General features: G+C 38.8%; 1 protein-coding gene across 2 annotated transcripts in view; it reads left to right on the top strand.

Annotated features, from left to right (window-relative positions):
• The window catches only part of ulk4 (unc-51 like kinase 4), a 125615-nt gene that overhangs the window by 40155 nt on the left and 68501 nt on the right, over nucleotides 1-16959 (top strand). For both annotated transcript variants that reach the window (XM_079468610.1, XM_079468609.1), the window contains exons 23-24: nucleotides 14245-14378; nucleotides 14781-14902. In XM_079468610.1, coding sequence (XP_079324736.1) covers nucleotides 14245-14378; nucleotides 14781-14902 — 256 coding nt within the window. The remainder of the gene's footprint in view (nucleotides 1-14244; nucleotides 14379-14780; nucleotides 14903-16959) is intronic.

The raw sequence follows: 16959 nt of genomic DNA, 5'->3' as shown, positions 1-16959 counted from the left end.
TACAGTAGCCCTAAACGGACAAACTGCACAAATTGTGTTTCATAAATTCGTTATCTCCGTTGCCAAAGAAGTGAACATGTGACGGCATCTTAGTTCTGTATCGTCCACCGTAGTGCTTCTAAAGGGAGGGATGAAGTTGCCATTTGCAACCACAAGATGCTGCTAAATTTCACACACTTGACCTTGAAGAACAAATCCAATCACAATAAGTTTTTAAAACTTTTGCTTCAAAATAGATAGAAATGATCTACATATTGGTGTAATATGAATATATATTATGTTACATTTATTTTACAAACTTAAAGCATTGTCCCCTTGCACATTATATGTTGAATAATTAGGGTTGGGTACCAGACTGTACTTTGAAGGGCACCAACAAAATTACGTCGGTGCTACTGAGTATCGAATCACATTAAATCAATCGGTGCCAAACTGAGAACGCACCGGGTCCTGCTCGAGAGCAGGTACGTTAGAGAGAGAGAGATCATTTTACTTCACGCTAAGCGAAAATAAAACCGCTAATAAAGCAGGCTGTCCTAATCAACGCACAAATGAAAATAAACACTTGACTCTACATATGGTTACCATATTTATATTATGTATTTCACTAATTCTTTGTTTTGAAAATTAAGCATAGACTGCTCAGACGCGGCACGCACACACATAACACTGCGCTGAACATTTACGTTTGTAAAGGTGCTTTGTGTTTTCTGTGCACCAATGAATAAAATCATCTCATGAAGTCCCGAAACAAAGTTATTAGTGACAGATTAGAGCAGTCGCAGGAAAGACATGAGTGAGGCCGTCAAGGTACAGTTTGATGCTGTGAACAGTGCAGTAGGAGACTGATGCACATTTACATTATGTATTATTGTATGATCAACATTTTCTTCACATAAGTTCTACATAGAATTGCACCCCGGGCGAGACCACCTTTGAGCGCCCCCCCTCCCCGAAAAATGTATAAATAAAAATAAAACACACACAAAATGATGACAAACCTTCATATTTTTTATAACAAAAGTGAAAGAGAAAATTATATTTCTCAATTGCACAAATCCGTTTTTTTGTGCACCTGATGGTTTTGACCTTTTCCTGTCCATCTCTGTTTATTTGGCACTAGACAATCAACAGATTTCCCCCCCCCCGCCCCCCAACACTGTCACTCAGGAAATGAGTCACGGCCATAATCGTTTTGTATTACTTATTTTTTATTAGCCATCTCACACAATTCAGAAAAACAAAAATGTGCAGGAACTATAGGCCTGTATTCATTACATTATGGATTAAATGTGCGTTATTTGGAAGAAAGTCGAGGAGGTGTGTGACTGATTTTAGCCCACTAACTGAATTCGCGTCATGGGAGGGGCTTCTGCCGCTCGCTAAGTCATAATCATTTCTTCCAAATAATGCACATCTTCGGCGAATACCTGACAGACAAATAAAAAAAAACGTACATTAACCCTCTTCTCTCAACAGGTAGTGGTCCAGCTTTTGTTGAAACTAACTTTTTATTAGGACCTATTGTTCTATTGCTCTTTTATGACATATCGCTTATTGCCCCCTGAACTCTTTGTAAGTCGCTTTGGAATGATTTGTAAGTCGCTTTGGATAAAAGCACATCTGCTAAATGACTCAATGTAAATAATCATGGCCCTACCAGAGAAAGCTCCTGATTGGCAGCGCAAATTTTCGCCAAAGTTCAGATTTTTCAACTCGCGCGAATCACGCGAACTCTCAATCGCCTCATTCGCGCGAATCGCGCCGCAAGTAGGTCATCGCGTCTTTGCATTGACTTAACATGTACATCACTCGCGCTTTGCAGGGGCGCCAATTTGCCGATTCCCCACACAATGGATGAATGATAGATCATAGAAAACCGCTTTGCGGCGGCCCAGTTTTTTTTTTACTGCTCGTGCCGGTGCCGCCCCCCATGTGACATGAAAAAATGCCGGTTCGCCCGTGCCTAAAACCGCTACTGACTTTGACTACATTTTGATGGAAAATGAAAAGGCCACCGAGCATCCGATTGACAGTTTTCATTAACAATTCGATCAAAATATGATGGATGTTGTTTTTAGTGGTTAGCTCCTGGTAGGGGTAGTTTAAGTAACCTTGTTAATCTTGGGCTTTTCTCACATGTCTTGGCCTTATGTAATAGTGCTACCCACACAATTTTCTATTTAAATCCATTCATCAGAAAATCTGCCAGACTTGTTATCTGTCTGTACAGCTGCCGATCTAAACTTGCTCTCTTGAGACCCTCACCGGCTCTCAATTGAAGCCTCTCTCTGCCATGACTCGCCTCATTCATATAGTCAAGTGTTTGATAACTGACTTGATAACTTGAAGATGTTGCCTACAGTAAAATATAACCTCATTCTATGGGTCCATGAAAACAGGTTAACATATCACGGCTTTACAGTTCCAAGTGCCAGGATAACAACGAACCGCCAAGTAATAAAATGTTAGCCTGTCATTTCTGTTGTTCCTAGTCATTGAGACGAGAAACGATCTCTCATAGCTTTCCATTTATAACCCAATGCATGCAGACCCACGCACAGCAGTCCTGGCACCCAGTAAATGTAATTTATTGTGAAAGTCACAGTTCCCTTTCCTCATTTCTATTCTTCCTCAGGTAATGTAGCAGCCAGCTCGCCGTGTCCGACTCATAAAGGGCTGCTTGATCCCAACGTCTCGGAAGAAATGGTTTTGTAAATCACGCTCGTGTCGCAGGTTTTTCGTTTTCTCACACGTGCCTCCTCAGCCAAGTGTCCCTGACATCCGACAACAATCCCTTCTGAGAGAGTGAAAATTATAGCCTTTTGGAAAGAGGAAATTTATTAAAGGCCAATCCAATCTGGCAGCAATGGAGCTCCCAGGCATCCGTGCTCTTGTAAATACCAAGGTTGTCATTATTGCACCCTGTCCAGGCAGTACGTGGGGGGGTGTTCAATTTCGTGAGGGCGCTCGAAGTGCCGGAAATACAGGTGCTCTTGTCAGGAACCACCGGGCTATTGTGGTAAAGCTTGCTTGTCTTGCAAAGCTTAAAAGTGGACAAAGAAACATGTTATGGAGTGGTTTACTTTAGTCTGTTTATTATCTATTAAATCTGATGGCAATTATAATTCATAATAGTAAGAAACGCTAGGAACGTTTTTTTATGTGTGTGACTAGAATCAATTCACCATTGCAGATATACCAACACAACATTTTCATTCATTCAATTCATTTATTTGCTTTATTTACAGTTAAGTGTGCTGTAGTGTACTTCGTATGCATTTTGTGTACTGCTGATGTCGAACAGTGATAAAGCTTGCTGGAAAATACAGCTCATTAGTTTTGTCTATTCAGGGTGGGTTTACATTACAAAACTAAACTTTGCATCATTCTCTATGGTTGCACCTAAATGATGAAATACATAGATGAAGCATTAATCACACACACAACCACATCGTTTGCTTATCATTTTGTTACATTAGTTCTACAAATCCTCCCATCATTTTTGGGAGGCTAGCATGGAAATAAAAAATACTGTATGTAATTGCTCAATGGATTTTAATAAAAATGTATAAACTCATAGGTGCCCCACAGTTCCATATCTCTGAAAGTCTCACTGCAACGCCTTGGAACATTATTTGATGTGTTGATGTAATTTAAACTGAAAAATTCAGAGAGCGATTTCACTGACGTTTGTCTTCTTCTTTACTCGTGTACTTTAGAGTATGGAGGACCGGAAATGCCGATTAGAAATAAAACGATGAATCAATTGATCAATTTAATCATTAAAACATAAAACAAATAAATCACAATTTAAATTGAGAAATTCATATAATTAATTTAATTTGTGTTAAAGTGTAGCTTAGTTGAACAATAAAACACTACATTTTTAAAACATTTTTAAATATATAAGTACATTTAAAACATTTAGTAATGTAATTTATGAAAAATAAAGTTCAATAATAAATTATTATTATAACATTTTGGATCGCCAAATGCTTTTACTCTCTCTATTTGCCAATTGCTTTTCTTTATCAAGTTGTCAATCGAGTTAAAAAATGCCATTGGACAGTACACATGTGGGGACAAACCAAAGCTTTCCACTCAATTTTAGGATACACCCCTTCTCCCACATGTCATATGAAGTAAATGTAACGCCCGATTTACACAAAGCGACTTACATTGCATTATCCTATGCATTTGTTTCTAAGCATGTGCAATCCCCTGGGATCAAACCCACAACCTTGGTGTTGTTAACACCATGCTCTTACCACTCAGCTACAGGAAAGCAATTCACACATACAGAACTATCATGTGCTATTGTGCTTCCACACATACTGCGTTTGTAGTGCGGTAGCGGTCCGCGTCTCCAATGTGATTCAGTCAATAATAAATTAATGGAAATGTACGTTTTTAAAAAGGGGTTTATGAAACGCTACTTTTTTCCCCATGCCTTTTCTTTAGCATTCATGTATTTATAAACACAGTCCTGGGGGTCATAAATCACTTTGTATTACTCTACCTCAATAATTAGCCATGTGTCATCCATCGCACTGCCGTCTTGTACTTTCTGGACCATCTACTTGTGACTATCTATCACTATAGAAGCACCTTCCTCACGCAATATAAACACTGTTGAATATTTGTACTACACAACACTTTAATCATCATTTCATACAAATTTTTTGTTGCTGAATTAAACAAATAACAACTAAATAAATGGTTTTAAACTTAATTTATATGCATTTATGGTGAAATTACTGCATTTCTCTGTCAATTCGTGTTAATTTTGAGCATGATACATGTGCTATCACTTTAAAACAGTCTGTGCTGTACAGCAAAAATAGACTCGATGCGTAAACGATCGCGGCACTGACGTCCCGCATCTGCAATAGCTGAACCGCACCGTATACGTGTGCTATGTGAATGATGGAATCCGTTAACATGGGTACGTGAAAAAATACGCACCGCATTCGCACTGCACACAGAGTATGTGTGAATCAGCCGCAAAACGCAATTTCATTGGACAGTAAGAAAGACCAACCGCCATTAAAGCAGTAGTTAAAAACCCAAATTAAGGCGTGGATACACACCGAACGAGACGGGACGTTTAGAACAGTGGATCTCAACTCTGGCCTGAGAGAACCACTTTCCTACCTCAGCCCCAGGTAGGAAAGCCCCAACCCAGATAAAAAGCTCAGAGCTCAGCCCCAACCCAGATAAAAAGAACCATCGTGTATCACATTACTGCAGGTACTGCAAGATCGATTCAAGTGCAAACTTCTTGTATGCTTTTGAATCACTCTCACGGCACTTTAATGTGATACACCAAGCAATCTGCGCACAACAACACCTCTCTGAGAGGAACAGCAGCATCATGTCAGCCTCCGAGGACAATTTAGTGCCTAAAAAGGGAGCTACTTCAATAGTATGGAAGGGGTTTGGTTGCAAGAGGACAGACTTTCAACAAAGCACAATATTTTGCAAAATATGCAAGAAAACTGTTACCGCTAACAGTTGGTGATGTGCGGTGTTTGAAAATGTGCTGCTCATGCACAGGGAATCTTGGCTGTAATTTAGATGAGATGCAACTTGATCTGGAATTGTAACGCCACAGTCATAATAATTCCCTTGTAGAGACAAACTGCTTTGTTATTCCCCAATCTGCAAAAGTCTGACGTACGAGGAGTATTTGTTACACCCTATTACACCACATACGAGCAGTGTAACAAATTACCATATAAACCATTAAAAACAAGGCGTTTGTTGCATCACAACGCCTCCAGGGACAGAATTGATGTTAATAATATGTTATCTTTTGCCGTGCTACTGGCGTGCGGAGTAATATTAGACGGGGTGTAAATGAAAATGGATTGCAGCTTTCCTGACAGCATTACAATCCCAACCCGAGTTTCATCCTCGTCTCTACTACACCCCTGATTATCGAGGCCATTATAGGTATTGCTCACGCTGAACTCAGTAAATGTCTTTGATTTCTGTGTGGATCTCCAGCTCTATCTCTCGCCATTGTAAAACAACAACACGACCATGCCTCTCACTCGCTGAACTTTGATCATTCTGTGCTGGAGTTTGTGTGAGATTAATGAAGAGTAATGTGGGTTTTTGTCTGTGATGTCATGGAATTTAGCGAATTTTTTTTTTAAGCTGACGTGCCAGACTGTCAGTTTTGAAAACCCATATCTTCTAAATAGAAATGTTCTCGGCGCGTAGGAGCATATCAGTCTATTGACGTCCTTAAGACTTATTTATTTTTAATGAAAGAAAAAAAAGGTTTTTCGATTTCACTGGGGCTTTAAGATCTTTACGATAAGGCCATCTACAGTATATACTGGTGTAAAATATAATTAAAATGTATAGTCTGTCTATTACAAGAAAATATTCCAAAAATATTAATGACTCCTCTATCCGCAAGGTAAAATGCTTTAAGGTATACTACAAGGTATAAATATAATGCTCTATGAATTAAAATGTCTCTGCCCCACTATTCATTTCATGTAGTAAATTGTTGTTCACTACTGTGATTTAAACTGAAGGATAATAAAGTGGGATGATTCTGTAAATGTGCTTAATTTTATTTCAGTTTCAATAGTTATGCAACTGCACAAATTGAGTCAGATCAAGGGGTCCTTGGGGGATCTAAGCAGAGGTCAATTACATTAGTCGATTTTTGGATTGCTTTCAGAATTGGAGGTGGTCAAGTCAAATCACATTTATTTTATAGCGCCTTTTTACAAATTGCATTCTATCAAAGCAGCTGGACAAGAAAAAAGAGGGAAAAAAACCACAGACAATAAATAAAGATATGACCCTCAAAGTATTATGAAACGGAGAAACAAAATCTAAAATATACATACAGAAACATACACATCTATATACATAGATTGTTGTGGTGTAAGCTTTTTACCAAGGCCAAGTACATCTGTCTTCTGCTTCTCTTCTTTCACTCTAGACGTTTATTTTGTTAGATTGTTGAAATGAAAAATTGGTGTCTATTAGCGCCTTGCACAGCAATGGCTCTGCTGCAAAATCCCTTTCCTTTTATTAACACTGAGAAAGTGTAAGAAGGATTCCTTTGAACTCAAGGCTCAATCAAATGAATTACACACCTGAAAACGCTCTCTCAAATTACTCCATAGATTCTGAGAGATGAGCTTTGCATTAAAGCCGCTGTAAATTAGAGTATAGCTCAATTCTGCTTGACCCTGGAAGAAAGTCTTGGCTGAATAAAAAATGAGAACTGGAAGGACGTGCTAGATTACAACACCGATGACATTCAGGGCTATCAGGTGCATTTCTCGGTTAGGATGTTCTCTGTTTCTTGTTCTCCTGATGTGATTCAGCATGCCATTGTGTTTGTATGTGTGATAAGGTGACGTTTAGATGTGATGATTATCTTATTACCTAAACTTACGTGGCGCTAGCGCTAGCAACACAAAGATCACTGGTTTGTTCCCAGGGGTTGCACATACTCCGATACAAATGTATAGTATCATGCAATGGTACCGTCAGGTTTAGTATGACTCAGCTCGGTACAGCTCATTTCAATTCGGCTCAATTTGCTTTTCCACAGCATATCGATGGCGGATGGTAGCAAAACAAAATACTGCAAAAACGCATAAAGCATAGAGCAGACAACGATCATTTGGATTGCTCGACAGCCCACAAGGGTAACATCATGTAGCATTTAACATAGTCTCAATAGGGGTCTTATAATCTTAAGGGTCTCAATATATATTTTACTGTCACTAAGCATATAACATATTCATTTGTTGCAAATCCATTGACTCTGGTAATGATTATCTCTGCCCAATCCATGATCTGTGTGAACACGTCACATTTTGGTATCGGTATAGTACGCTTGGAACCTCAACCGAGGAGGTACTAAAAAAGTATCAGGTTCAATGCACCGTGCCCAGTGGAAAACCCTGTAAAAAGTGAGCTGTAGCACGTGTGCAGTACTATGCAATGGAAAAGTTGCTTTGGATAAAATCGTCTCCCAAATGTGTAAATGTTCTAATCTTATTATAGGGATGTCCCGATCACGCTTTTGGTGCCCCTGATCCAACCTGGATCCCCGATTTAATTTGCATATCCAATCCGAGTCTTGATCCGATACTTGTATTTTCCTAGTGCTAGGTGCACGCTCCAGGTATATTAAGGTTATTAAAATATTACTATTTAACAGTTCACTATACTGTAAATGATTGCCTAGCATATTGTAGCAAACATAATGACATATTACGCTTTTCAACTAATTTCAAAGAGCAGGATCAGATTCAACTTTAAAATGGCCCCCTTTATCAACGAAGTACAGTTTAAATGCTTTTTGCACCTGGACAGGAGTATGTCCTCATGAGACAGAATAACAGCTTCATTTGACACTGCCTCAAAACTAAAACACTCAACACAATAACGCAAGTTCACCTGTGGTACTTGCATATACTGTATATTTTTGCACTTTTCCTTTTGGACAAAAAGGGAACACAGCATCTCTGCCGTGTTAGCAGACAGCCACTACTATGCTTCTCATCTTTGTCATTAAGTTTGTTGTTAAGCTCCGGTAGGAAGAATCAAGGAAGAAATCAGACAGTAACCTGTATTCTGTATCACAGCGTCTAAGAGCTAAGTGAACTCGCTGTAATCCGTCTACTTTTTTGAGGGTTTGGTATTAAATTGTTATAATTGAACAAAGCTCTGTTCTCTTATGGAACGCTCACGCTGCTGACAAGCAGCTGTTCCGCTGCACATGTCCACACTACAGACCCAGCTGTCACAGCTCTCGCTCTCGTTTACAAAACTTGCTTGATGGCAGAGGTGATCGGAAATGATCAGGAAAAAGATATTGTCTTAAATAAAGATTTCTCGATCTGCTCGGGATATTCCGATTATTAACAATACCTTTTGTCATTTGGCTTGAACCAGTAAGCACATAAAAACTACCCAGAACACCCTAGCAACCTTTGGAGACCACCCAGAACAACACCCTAGCAACCAACCAAACACCCTTACATGCAGTACGATACTTCTCTTGGAAGGTTTTTTTTTTAATGCAATTGTGCAGGTACATTGACACATGTTATCCACTTGAAAACGAGCCTTGGTGGGTAAATCTCACAAGAACTAATCTTTTTCTTTATATGTGAGATGAGATCTGTCGTAAACTCCAATTACATTTCATTTCTCTCTCAGACAGACAATCCATTAGGTGATAACATTTCAACACTTTTAATCACAAATCACATCGATTTAAGGAAGGTCATCTACACAGCTGTCAAACTCAATCAGACTGATCTAAGAAGACACAACCTTCTCTGCAAGGGAGCTTAACGGAGATAAGATTACCACAGTGATGAAGACTACTTGGATACATAGATCAAGAGTTGATTTTACTATTAAATACTATAACTTTACAGACTCAAAGCTTCTTTCTCGGTCAAAAGGAACAATTTCAATACACAGCATACATTTACATTTATTCATTTGGCAGACGCTTTTATGCAAAGCAACAATTAGGAGAGCATATAACATTTTGTCAACAGGTTAAACTGTACCGTTTTTACAAGGCCATTGCTACTAGGAGAATTAAAGCTGGAGTAAGCAAGTGAGATAATGAACAAGACATAGACAGTTATTTGTAAGTCAAATAAATGAGGAACAGGTATGTTTTGATCTGTTTTTTGAAAGTTGTGAAGGATGCTGCAGTTCGGTTGGAGGCTGGCAGTTCATTCCACCATAGGGGAACCGAATTAGTGAAGATTTTTGCAAGCGATTTTGTGTCTAACTATGATGGATAAAGCAGGCATCACTCATTTTCAGACCGAATTTGTCGGGAGGGAATGTAGACCTGGAGCAGTGAGCTAAGGTAAAGGGGCGAAATTGCCGTTACCGTTCTGAAGGCCAGTGTCAGCCATTTAAACTTGATGCGGGTTGCAACTGGTAGCATCGGAATTGAGGTTTTTATATGGTCTGTTTACATAAATTTTTATGAAAATAACAACGAATTCTCCCATCGGATATATTGTACTGCTTAAGTTTTAAGTGTCAGTCATACATTTATTTTAACTAGACTCCAAAGGGGTTTAAAGCTTTTAGTTTGGTTGACATTTTCTGTATGGATGAGTCTCAAAAGAGATTTACCAAGAATATCCCTGAACTAAGAATATCTCCGTGTTCATTTCAGTGCCAATTACCATTCAATGGAGTCGAGTCACTTAGCAAATAATTCAAAGCCAGGATTAAATGTTGCGTTATGGAGCTCTGGGCATCTAAACAAGCTCATTTTAATGCTAACTGTAGTATGTGCCTGTGGTCGGTCAGTGCAGGTTCAATACCTGTGTCGGCCCAGTTCTCCCCTTTACCGAGGACTCTAGTTAAGTAGGCGATTGTGCTCTCATTGGAGTTTAATCCAGTGTGTTCCCTCTAGTGTTCTGTTCAAACTTAACTTTCAGCCTCTGGTATAATTGCTGGGTGCATTTCCTTCCCACACTGCTGGGCTCCGTGCAATTTTCTCACTGTTTGCTTTTTCATCCGTGTCTAATTTGAGAGAGGCGCCTCAGCAGAAATACGTGCGCGTTTGTTTGTGTGTGTGGGTATGAGTGTGTGTGGTGAGGGGCTGGGAGGGCCCGGCTCGCTCGCGGGGAGATGTCGAGGTGCTGATTGTAAAGTAGTGCGCAGCGGTGGTAGCAAACAAGTTAATTAACAGTGTTTCTTAATTAGCATGGGCTCGGGGGCAGAGAAGGGCTGTCACTGCCTGTGCTGTGGATCTCACCATCTCACGAGCTCATTTCTCTCATTCAGAGGAGAAGCTGCTCTTGACAAGCTATTTATATAGTTGGTGGAGCGGCAGTTTTTTAGTGCAAGAATAGTCATTGAATGATCTGAGAACATCTTAGGTGTCGCAATTTATTTAATGAGCTACACGCTGTGTCTGGGTTCCTGCCGATGTCAACTTTTAGTTGAACTTGGCATGATTCTTTTTAACCAAAAGCTTCTATAATGTAATTATTTTGCACAAAAACAACACTGTAAAAAACCCCCAGAAATGTTCTGTCAGCTGGAATGACAGAAATATAGCGTAAAATAACAGTTTACATAACAGGATACAAGGATATATCATTGTTTTCCCCATTTTTCTTTTAAATTTGCAGTTTTTTTCTGCACTTATTTCAACATATTTCAAATTTGCTGGGCACAACTGGGTTGTCAGAAATAACCTGTAAAATTTTCCCTTGTAAATTACATGTTTTTCTGGTTATTTTCCTGTAAAATTACGTTCCTCTTTGTGTAATTCTTTCTTTCTTTACCGTTTTTCAAAAATCTGTAAAAAAAAATTTTTTACATTACAGATTTTCCACGTAAAATGTATATCACAGAGACAGATATTACAGAATCAGAGACATTTTTTAAAATAATGTTGTTTTACAGTGAATATTATGCTTCTGAATATTATGAACTAACTTAGAAAATAAGAGTCTGTTCCTATTAATATCAGACACACGGCTTGGCCTGATGTTTACTTCCGGTCCGTGTTTGTTGATCGATCTGGGTGGGTCGTGTAACTTTGTCACATTTAAGTTTAGCCAAGTAACAGATCTTTTACAGGTTACCCAAAATAATACTGGCTAGACACACTTTTTAACTTGCCAGCCGATATAATTTACATATTTCTTTCTTTTTAACCATCTATAGTGTATGACTGCATCTGAACACACAATATAAATTGAGCATACGATTTTTTTCGTTGCCTTTCCCGTAGAACGTGTCTTCATATGCTTCACTGGGTCGGCATTTAGATAACTGTATCATGAATATAACATGTCCTCTATTTATTTTCTCATGAGACTTATCCATTTTTTGTAGTGAATTGATTTGTCTGAGATTATAGAGGTTGGGCTGAATCAATAGTGCACTGAATAAAATAACTTGTAGAATTTACTTTGAATTACAGCAGCACATTTTATTTAATAAAATCCTAGTAACAATGAGCACGAATATTTAAATTGACTAACCAGAATATAGTTAATGCTACACATTAAATACATTTAGTATTTGTTAAAAATATTAAGTAAATATTCTTTAATCTTTTTTTCTTTACTTTAAGTTGAACAAAAACATGTCTATCTCAAACTTCACGGTTCACTTAATTTCATATTGAAATAAAACATTTTTACCACATAGATGGTCGTGTGAGAAGATACTGGTGGTCTCTGTACTGGCGTTAGCACAGTTACAGCTCAATAAATGAAATAACTCCCTTCATGACTAATATTGTCAGTCTATGAGCAAGCACCGCTCTTCTGAACAACAGTAACAACTTAAAAAACCCAAACTAAAAATAGTACCAAAACTCGCCTCAATCTCAAAGTTAATCAACACAAAACACAAACAAGTCTTTCGTTTTACTGAAAAACACTTCAAATGAAGTCAGATGTAAAGCATGCTGGGAACAACAGATCAACTCCGAAGGTAGTTTATACGTATCTACAAAAATGATTCATTTTATCAATATAAATGGGTTTAACATCATACAATTGAGTTGAATTTACTTAAAGGAGTCATTCTTTTCCTGGTTTTGAAGCTTTGATTGTTTTTTGGGTGTTTAACAATGGATGTTCATGTTGCTAATAAAAAAACGCTTTATATTTCACATGATTCAAGTCTATTGTTCACCGCTGTCCCTCTTCTAACAAAACAACTGGGATTTCTTCCGGTCTATATAAAGTCCCTCCGTCCAAAATGCTCTGATTGGTAAAGCTGATCAGGACTGTCGTGATTGGTTCCCCGGGTCCGTCATAATTGGTTTCCCGCTTAAACCGTGTGTCTGAAGATGTCCCATACATACCATATCAGCAAGCTCCCGCTTCTCAGGCTGTTGTGCACATGTATTCATAAAGTTTGGCTTATAGCAATAAACAGTAACAGCTTCACTTCATCAGTTAAAAACATGCGGATCGAACGGTGTTACGGAGGTCTGCTAGTGCATATGCAAACGTCAATAGAGATCGCATTTTTTTCCTACTATGGAGAGGGAAATGACAGTGGAACGATTGACGTCAGACCGTTATATTAAGCACGTAGCTCTGTAATATGTCTACAATCTCTGAAAATCAAAGACTCTTGCTCTTCTCTAAGGAAGGCCTCGTCACTTTTTGGGCGTATTCCTTTTGGGCGGAGGTTATCAAAAGCACTCGGAATAGTGACATCATGTACCCGGGAAGTAAAGGGCCGATTCCAGCAGTTCTCTGAAGTCCTTGAGAAGACAATTGAACTTTGAACTTTGAGCTTTATCATTTTGCAGATATTATTCATGGTCTAACAGCAACATTACACACTAACTAAAGGTTGAAAAATGGGATCGCCGGGAATGGGACCTATGATAATTTGTTCGATTTAATATTTTGTTAAAAACAGGAACATAATTCTATTTAGTAGAAGACTAGACACCAGAGTATCATAGACTGGGGCTGTGGGCTGTTTGGATTTGGGTGAGCGAGCTACCAGCCAAAATACCCCAGCATCATGCCCACAGCTTTTGCAGCTGTCACTCAGATCATCTTCAGAAAATGTAACTCTAGTTAGTGGTGTTATTTTTCTTTTCAAGGCTATTTTTGTATTTCTACGCAATGTGTTCACTGCAATGTACTCAAATAATAATACCACATTTTTTAAAGGGGCAAAATGGCCTTTAAATTGCATGCAATGACATATGATAAATGCAGCAAAGTGTGATAGATAAGGCAAGATATTATAAGAAAAGCAATATGCATTTGATTGTACCTGAATTGTAATGTGGACTCTAAGGCAGTTCTCACGAAAATGAGCTCTGATCCAACCCTAAATAAAATCGTTGTTGAAATACTAACCTCGTTGTTCATTTGAAATCTCATAGTGTCAGTTTGCATGTTTCAATCAGGTCCCATTCATTCATCTTTAATTCGGTTTACAATTTGACTGCATTCTATTCTTCAGATTCAATTCTATACCAGATGCATCTTGCTTTCCGCACAGACGGACCTCATTCCCCTCCCGATATTGTTTTAGGATCAACACCATTTCATCTCCGTTCTGTCACCTCTCCAGCTGTTGAGCGTAATTGATTAAAAACATCTATTCTCTCTTCGTCGTGTGTCTCAGATCCGTCTCTCGCTCTGCGCCCCCTTCCTCGCTCTGTTTGGTCTGGGCCTCTGCAGATGAATAATAATGTTTTGCCAACCCTTCTCTCAGGCTGGTGATGTATATTGAAAGAGACGTCCGAAAGGCCACGCCAGGGAAGGAGCAGCAAACCGGCAATGAATACCTGTCGAAATGCCTGACCCTCTTCATTCGTCACACAGTGCACGAGCTGCCAGCCATCCTGGGTAAATCAATCACAATACACCCCAAAAGAACGAGCGCTAAGAATTAACAAGAGAAGAAACGGCAAAACAAGGGTGGGGGGGCAATGAGAATCAGTATCCGATTTTGATTGGTCTGTCTTTAATTACCTTTCTGATTGAATACGTGAGCGGGCTCTCGAGTATCGACCTGTTCTACCTTTTTCATTTGAGAATCAGTGCCGCTACACGCCACCGCTCCCTAGTCAACACCGGTTCCAACCGGTTCACGTCCTTCCTGCGGGTTTCGTCCCGACATTGAGATGCACCCGCCGAGTGCACCTGCTCTCGCCCCCGGCCACCTGCCCGGATTGAACGTCGGGATTTGTATGTGATTGGTTGATTTCTCACTGCCTCTGCCTCACTGTTTATGTGGGCTCTCCGCAGATGACATCCTGTCTGCTCTAGGGTGCATTGTGGGAAGGAAGCATCCGTCTCCGACGCAGGCCCGTCAGCTAAAGCAGAGCCTGCCCATGATGACTGTGGTGCTGCATCTGCTCACCTCACAGGTGTGTGTCTGCATCAAGCTTTGCTGTGATAGTTTGCCCAAACATGTCAATTCTTTCATCATTTATTCACCCACATGTCATTTCGAACCTGTATGACTTACTTCTGCAGAATGTATAAATAATAAGTAAAACATATTCTGAAGAATGTTGGGAAGCAAGCAACATTAGCCCTCATTGACTTGGGCCCTCATGTTCCACAGAGGAAAGATTTATTTGGGTCATTTTACAGAAACGTCCACTTTTGGTCTGGCAAGATGTCTTGTAATGTATTTTAGATTACCCATTGACTCTATGAATACACATAAATGAAAGCTTTGTGTGTTTATTTAAAGACAGCATGTGCAATTTTTGTCACCGGTGTTACCTTAGTTCTTTGGAAATATTCGAGGTTTTTGTGAAATATTATTTCAGATTTTTTCAGCACATGTAGGCGGAGTTACAGAAACATAGTGAGTATGCAACAACTAAGGAGGTTATGTTTTATTTATTTTAATCATGTTTGTTAAAAGTGTTCATTTTACAAAGTATCGATTTATGTTAAAATGGTAACACCAGTGACGCTTCATTTCATTATATATTTTATAATATTTATTCATCAATTTATGTTTTTATGTCACTAACAGCTAAATAATGTGTTATAGGGGCAAAAATATTTTATGGCCAGTAAGTAGGTATGTCAATTCATACAAATTCCCATAATCAATCTTCATTCAAATGAATGATCAATTCATCGATTACTCGTCAACCTTAATAGGCTGCTACAATATTCCTCTAATGCAGTAAAAGATAGCCAAGGAATGGCATATAATGGATCATATGATCAAATTATTTATTTTAATAATCGAATGCCAACTCGGATGCGCGTTCTGAAACATTTGCATGTGATACTATTGTTTTGCTTTCGTGTGTCTACGTAAGAAAATCTATTATTTTGGTACTATAAGTGTGTTACTTTTCTTGCCAAAATGAATGTGCATATCACAGACATTCTGGAGAACTCGAAAAAGCACGCTTTTGCTCTTGAATGTCGTATGACAAGTTTAACCGGCTGCGGTCCTGCAGTTGAGACTCGCGTATCTCAAATGATGACATAATTTGTATATTACATGCAGAGAAGTTGAATCTAACAGTAAAGGTGAATGACTAGGGGATTCATTTCTAATAGAATAGGTTTGATTAATCTGCCCACTGAATGCGTTGCGGTGGAACGCGACGACAAAACTCAACAGTGTTGTTATATCATTCTTCATTGATTAATGTTCCTGAGCTGTATTATTGATTTTGCTATCAAAATATATATTTGTTTGCTATAAATACTGTTATTGTAGCGTGTGCAGATCCAGTCACGGAGACTGCTGGATGCAAGTGATAAATCTTTGTATGCCATGTTTCCAGAAACCTAAGCGCTACATCATTCTTAAGTTATACCTTGATCTGTACCTTATTGTTAAAATGTGTTTCCTGGAACGTTCTTAGTACCTTCTGTAAGTCATAGGTTCGGAAGGTTGGTCTGGAGCGATCTTAGCTATCCCTTATCACTGTTAAGCGTTCGCCCTGCTAGTGGCCACTGTGCAAAAAAAGCTTCTTTACATCGCAGTCTATACAAATACATTTCTAAAGTTAAAAATACCATTATATTGACGTGTTGTCGCGCAAAGAATATAATTGTCTTTACACTGATGGTTGTTAGCTTTTTAATGATATTGTCTTAATAAGGTGCATCAGCTGGCAACCCAACGAATTTGGAGTAGGCTATATTTAAAGAGAAAGATTGAAGTGTAAAGTTAGTCAAACTGCAGCGATACAGCAATTTTTGTGCTAAATCAAAGACGGCGCCATCTGCTGAGCATTTTCGTGCATTTAATTCCTGAAAACCTGGCTACAATTTATGCTGCAATTATATTTATAGAAAAGTTAACATGCCACGGCTGCAAATTCTGCAGCTTTTGGATCTTATTGGTCTACCTTTGTCAAGACAAACTCAACGGAGCAGCCCTTAAATTCAGCTTTATTAAATATTGCATTATATATATATTTTCTTGTGACATCACCGAAGA

Source organism: Barbatula barbatula, assembly GCF_947034865.1.
Source record: "Barbatula barbatula genome assembly, chromosome: 12".
Taxonomy (NCBI): domain Eukaryota; kingdom Metazoa; phylum Chordata; class Actinopteri; order Cypriniformes; family Nemacheilidae; genus Barbatula; species Barbatula barbatula.
This window is presented reverse-complemented; position numbering and strand designations above follow the sequence as displayed.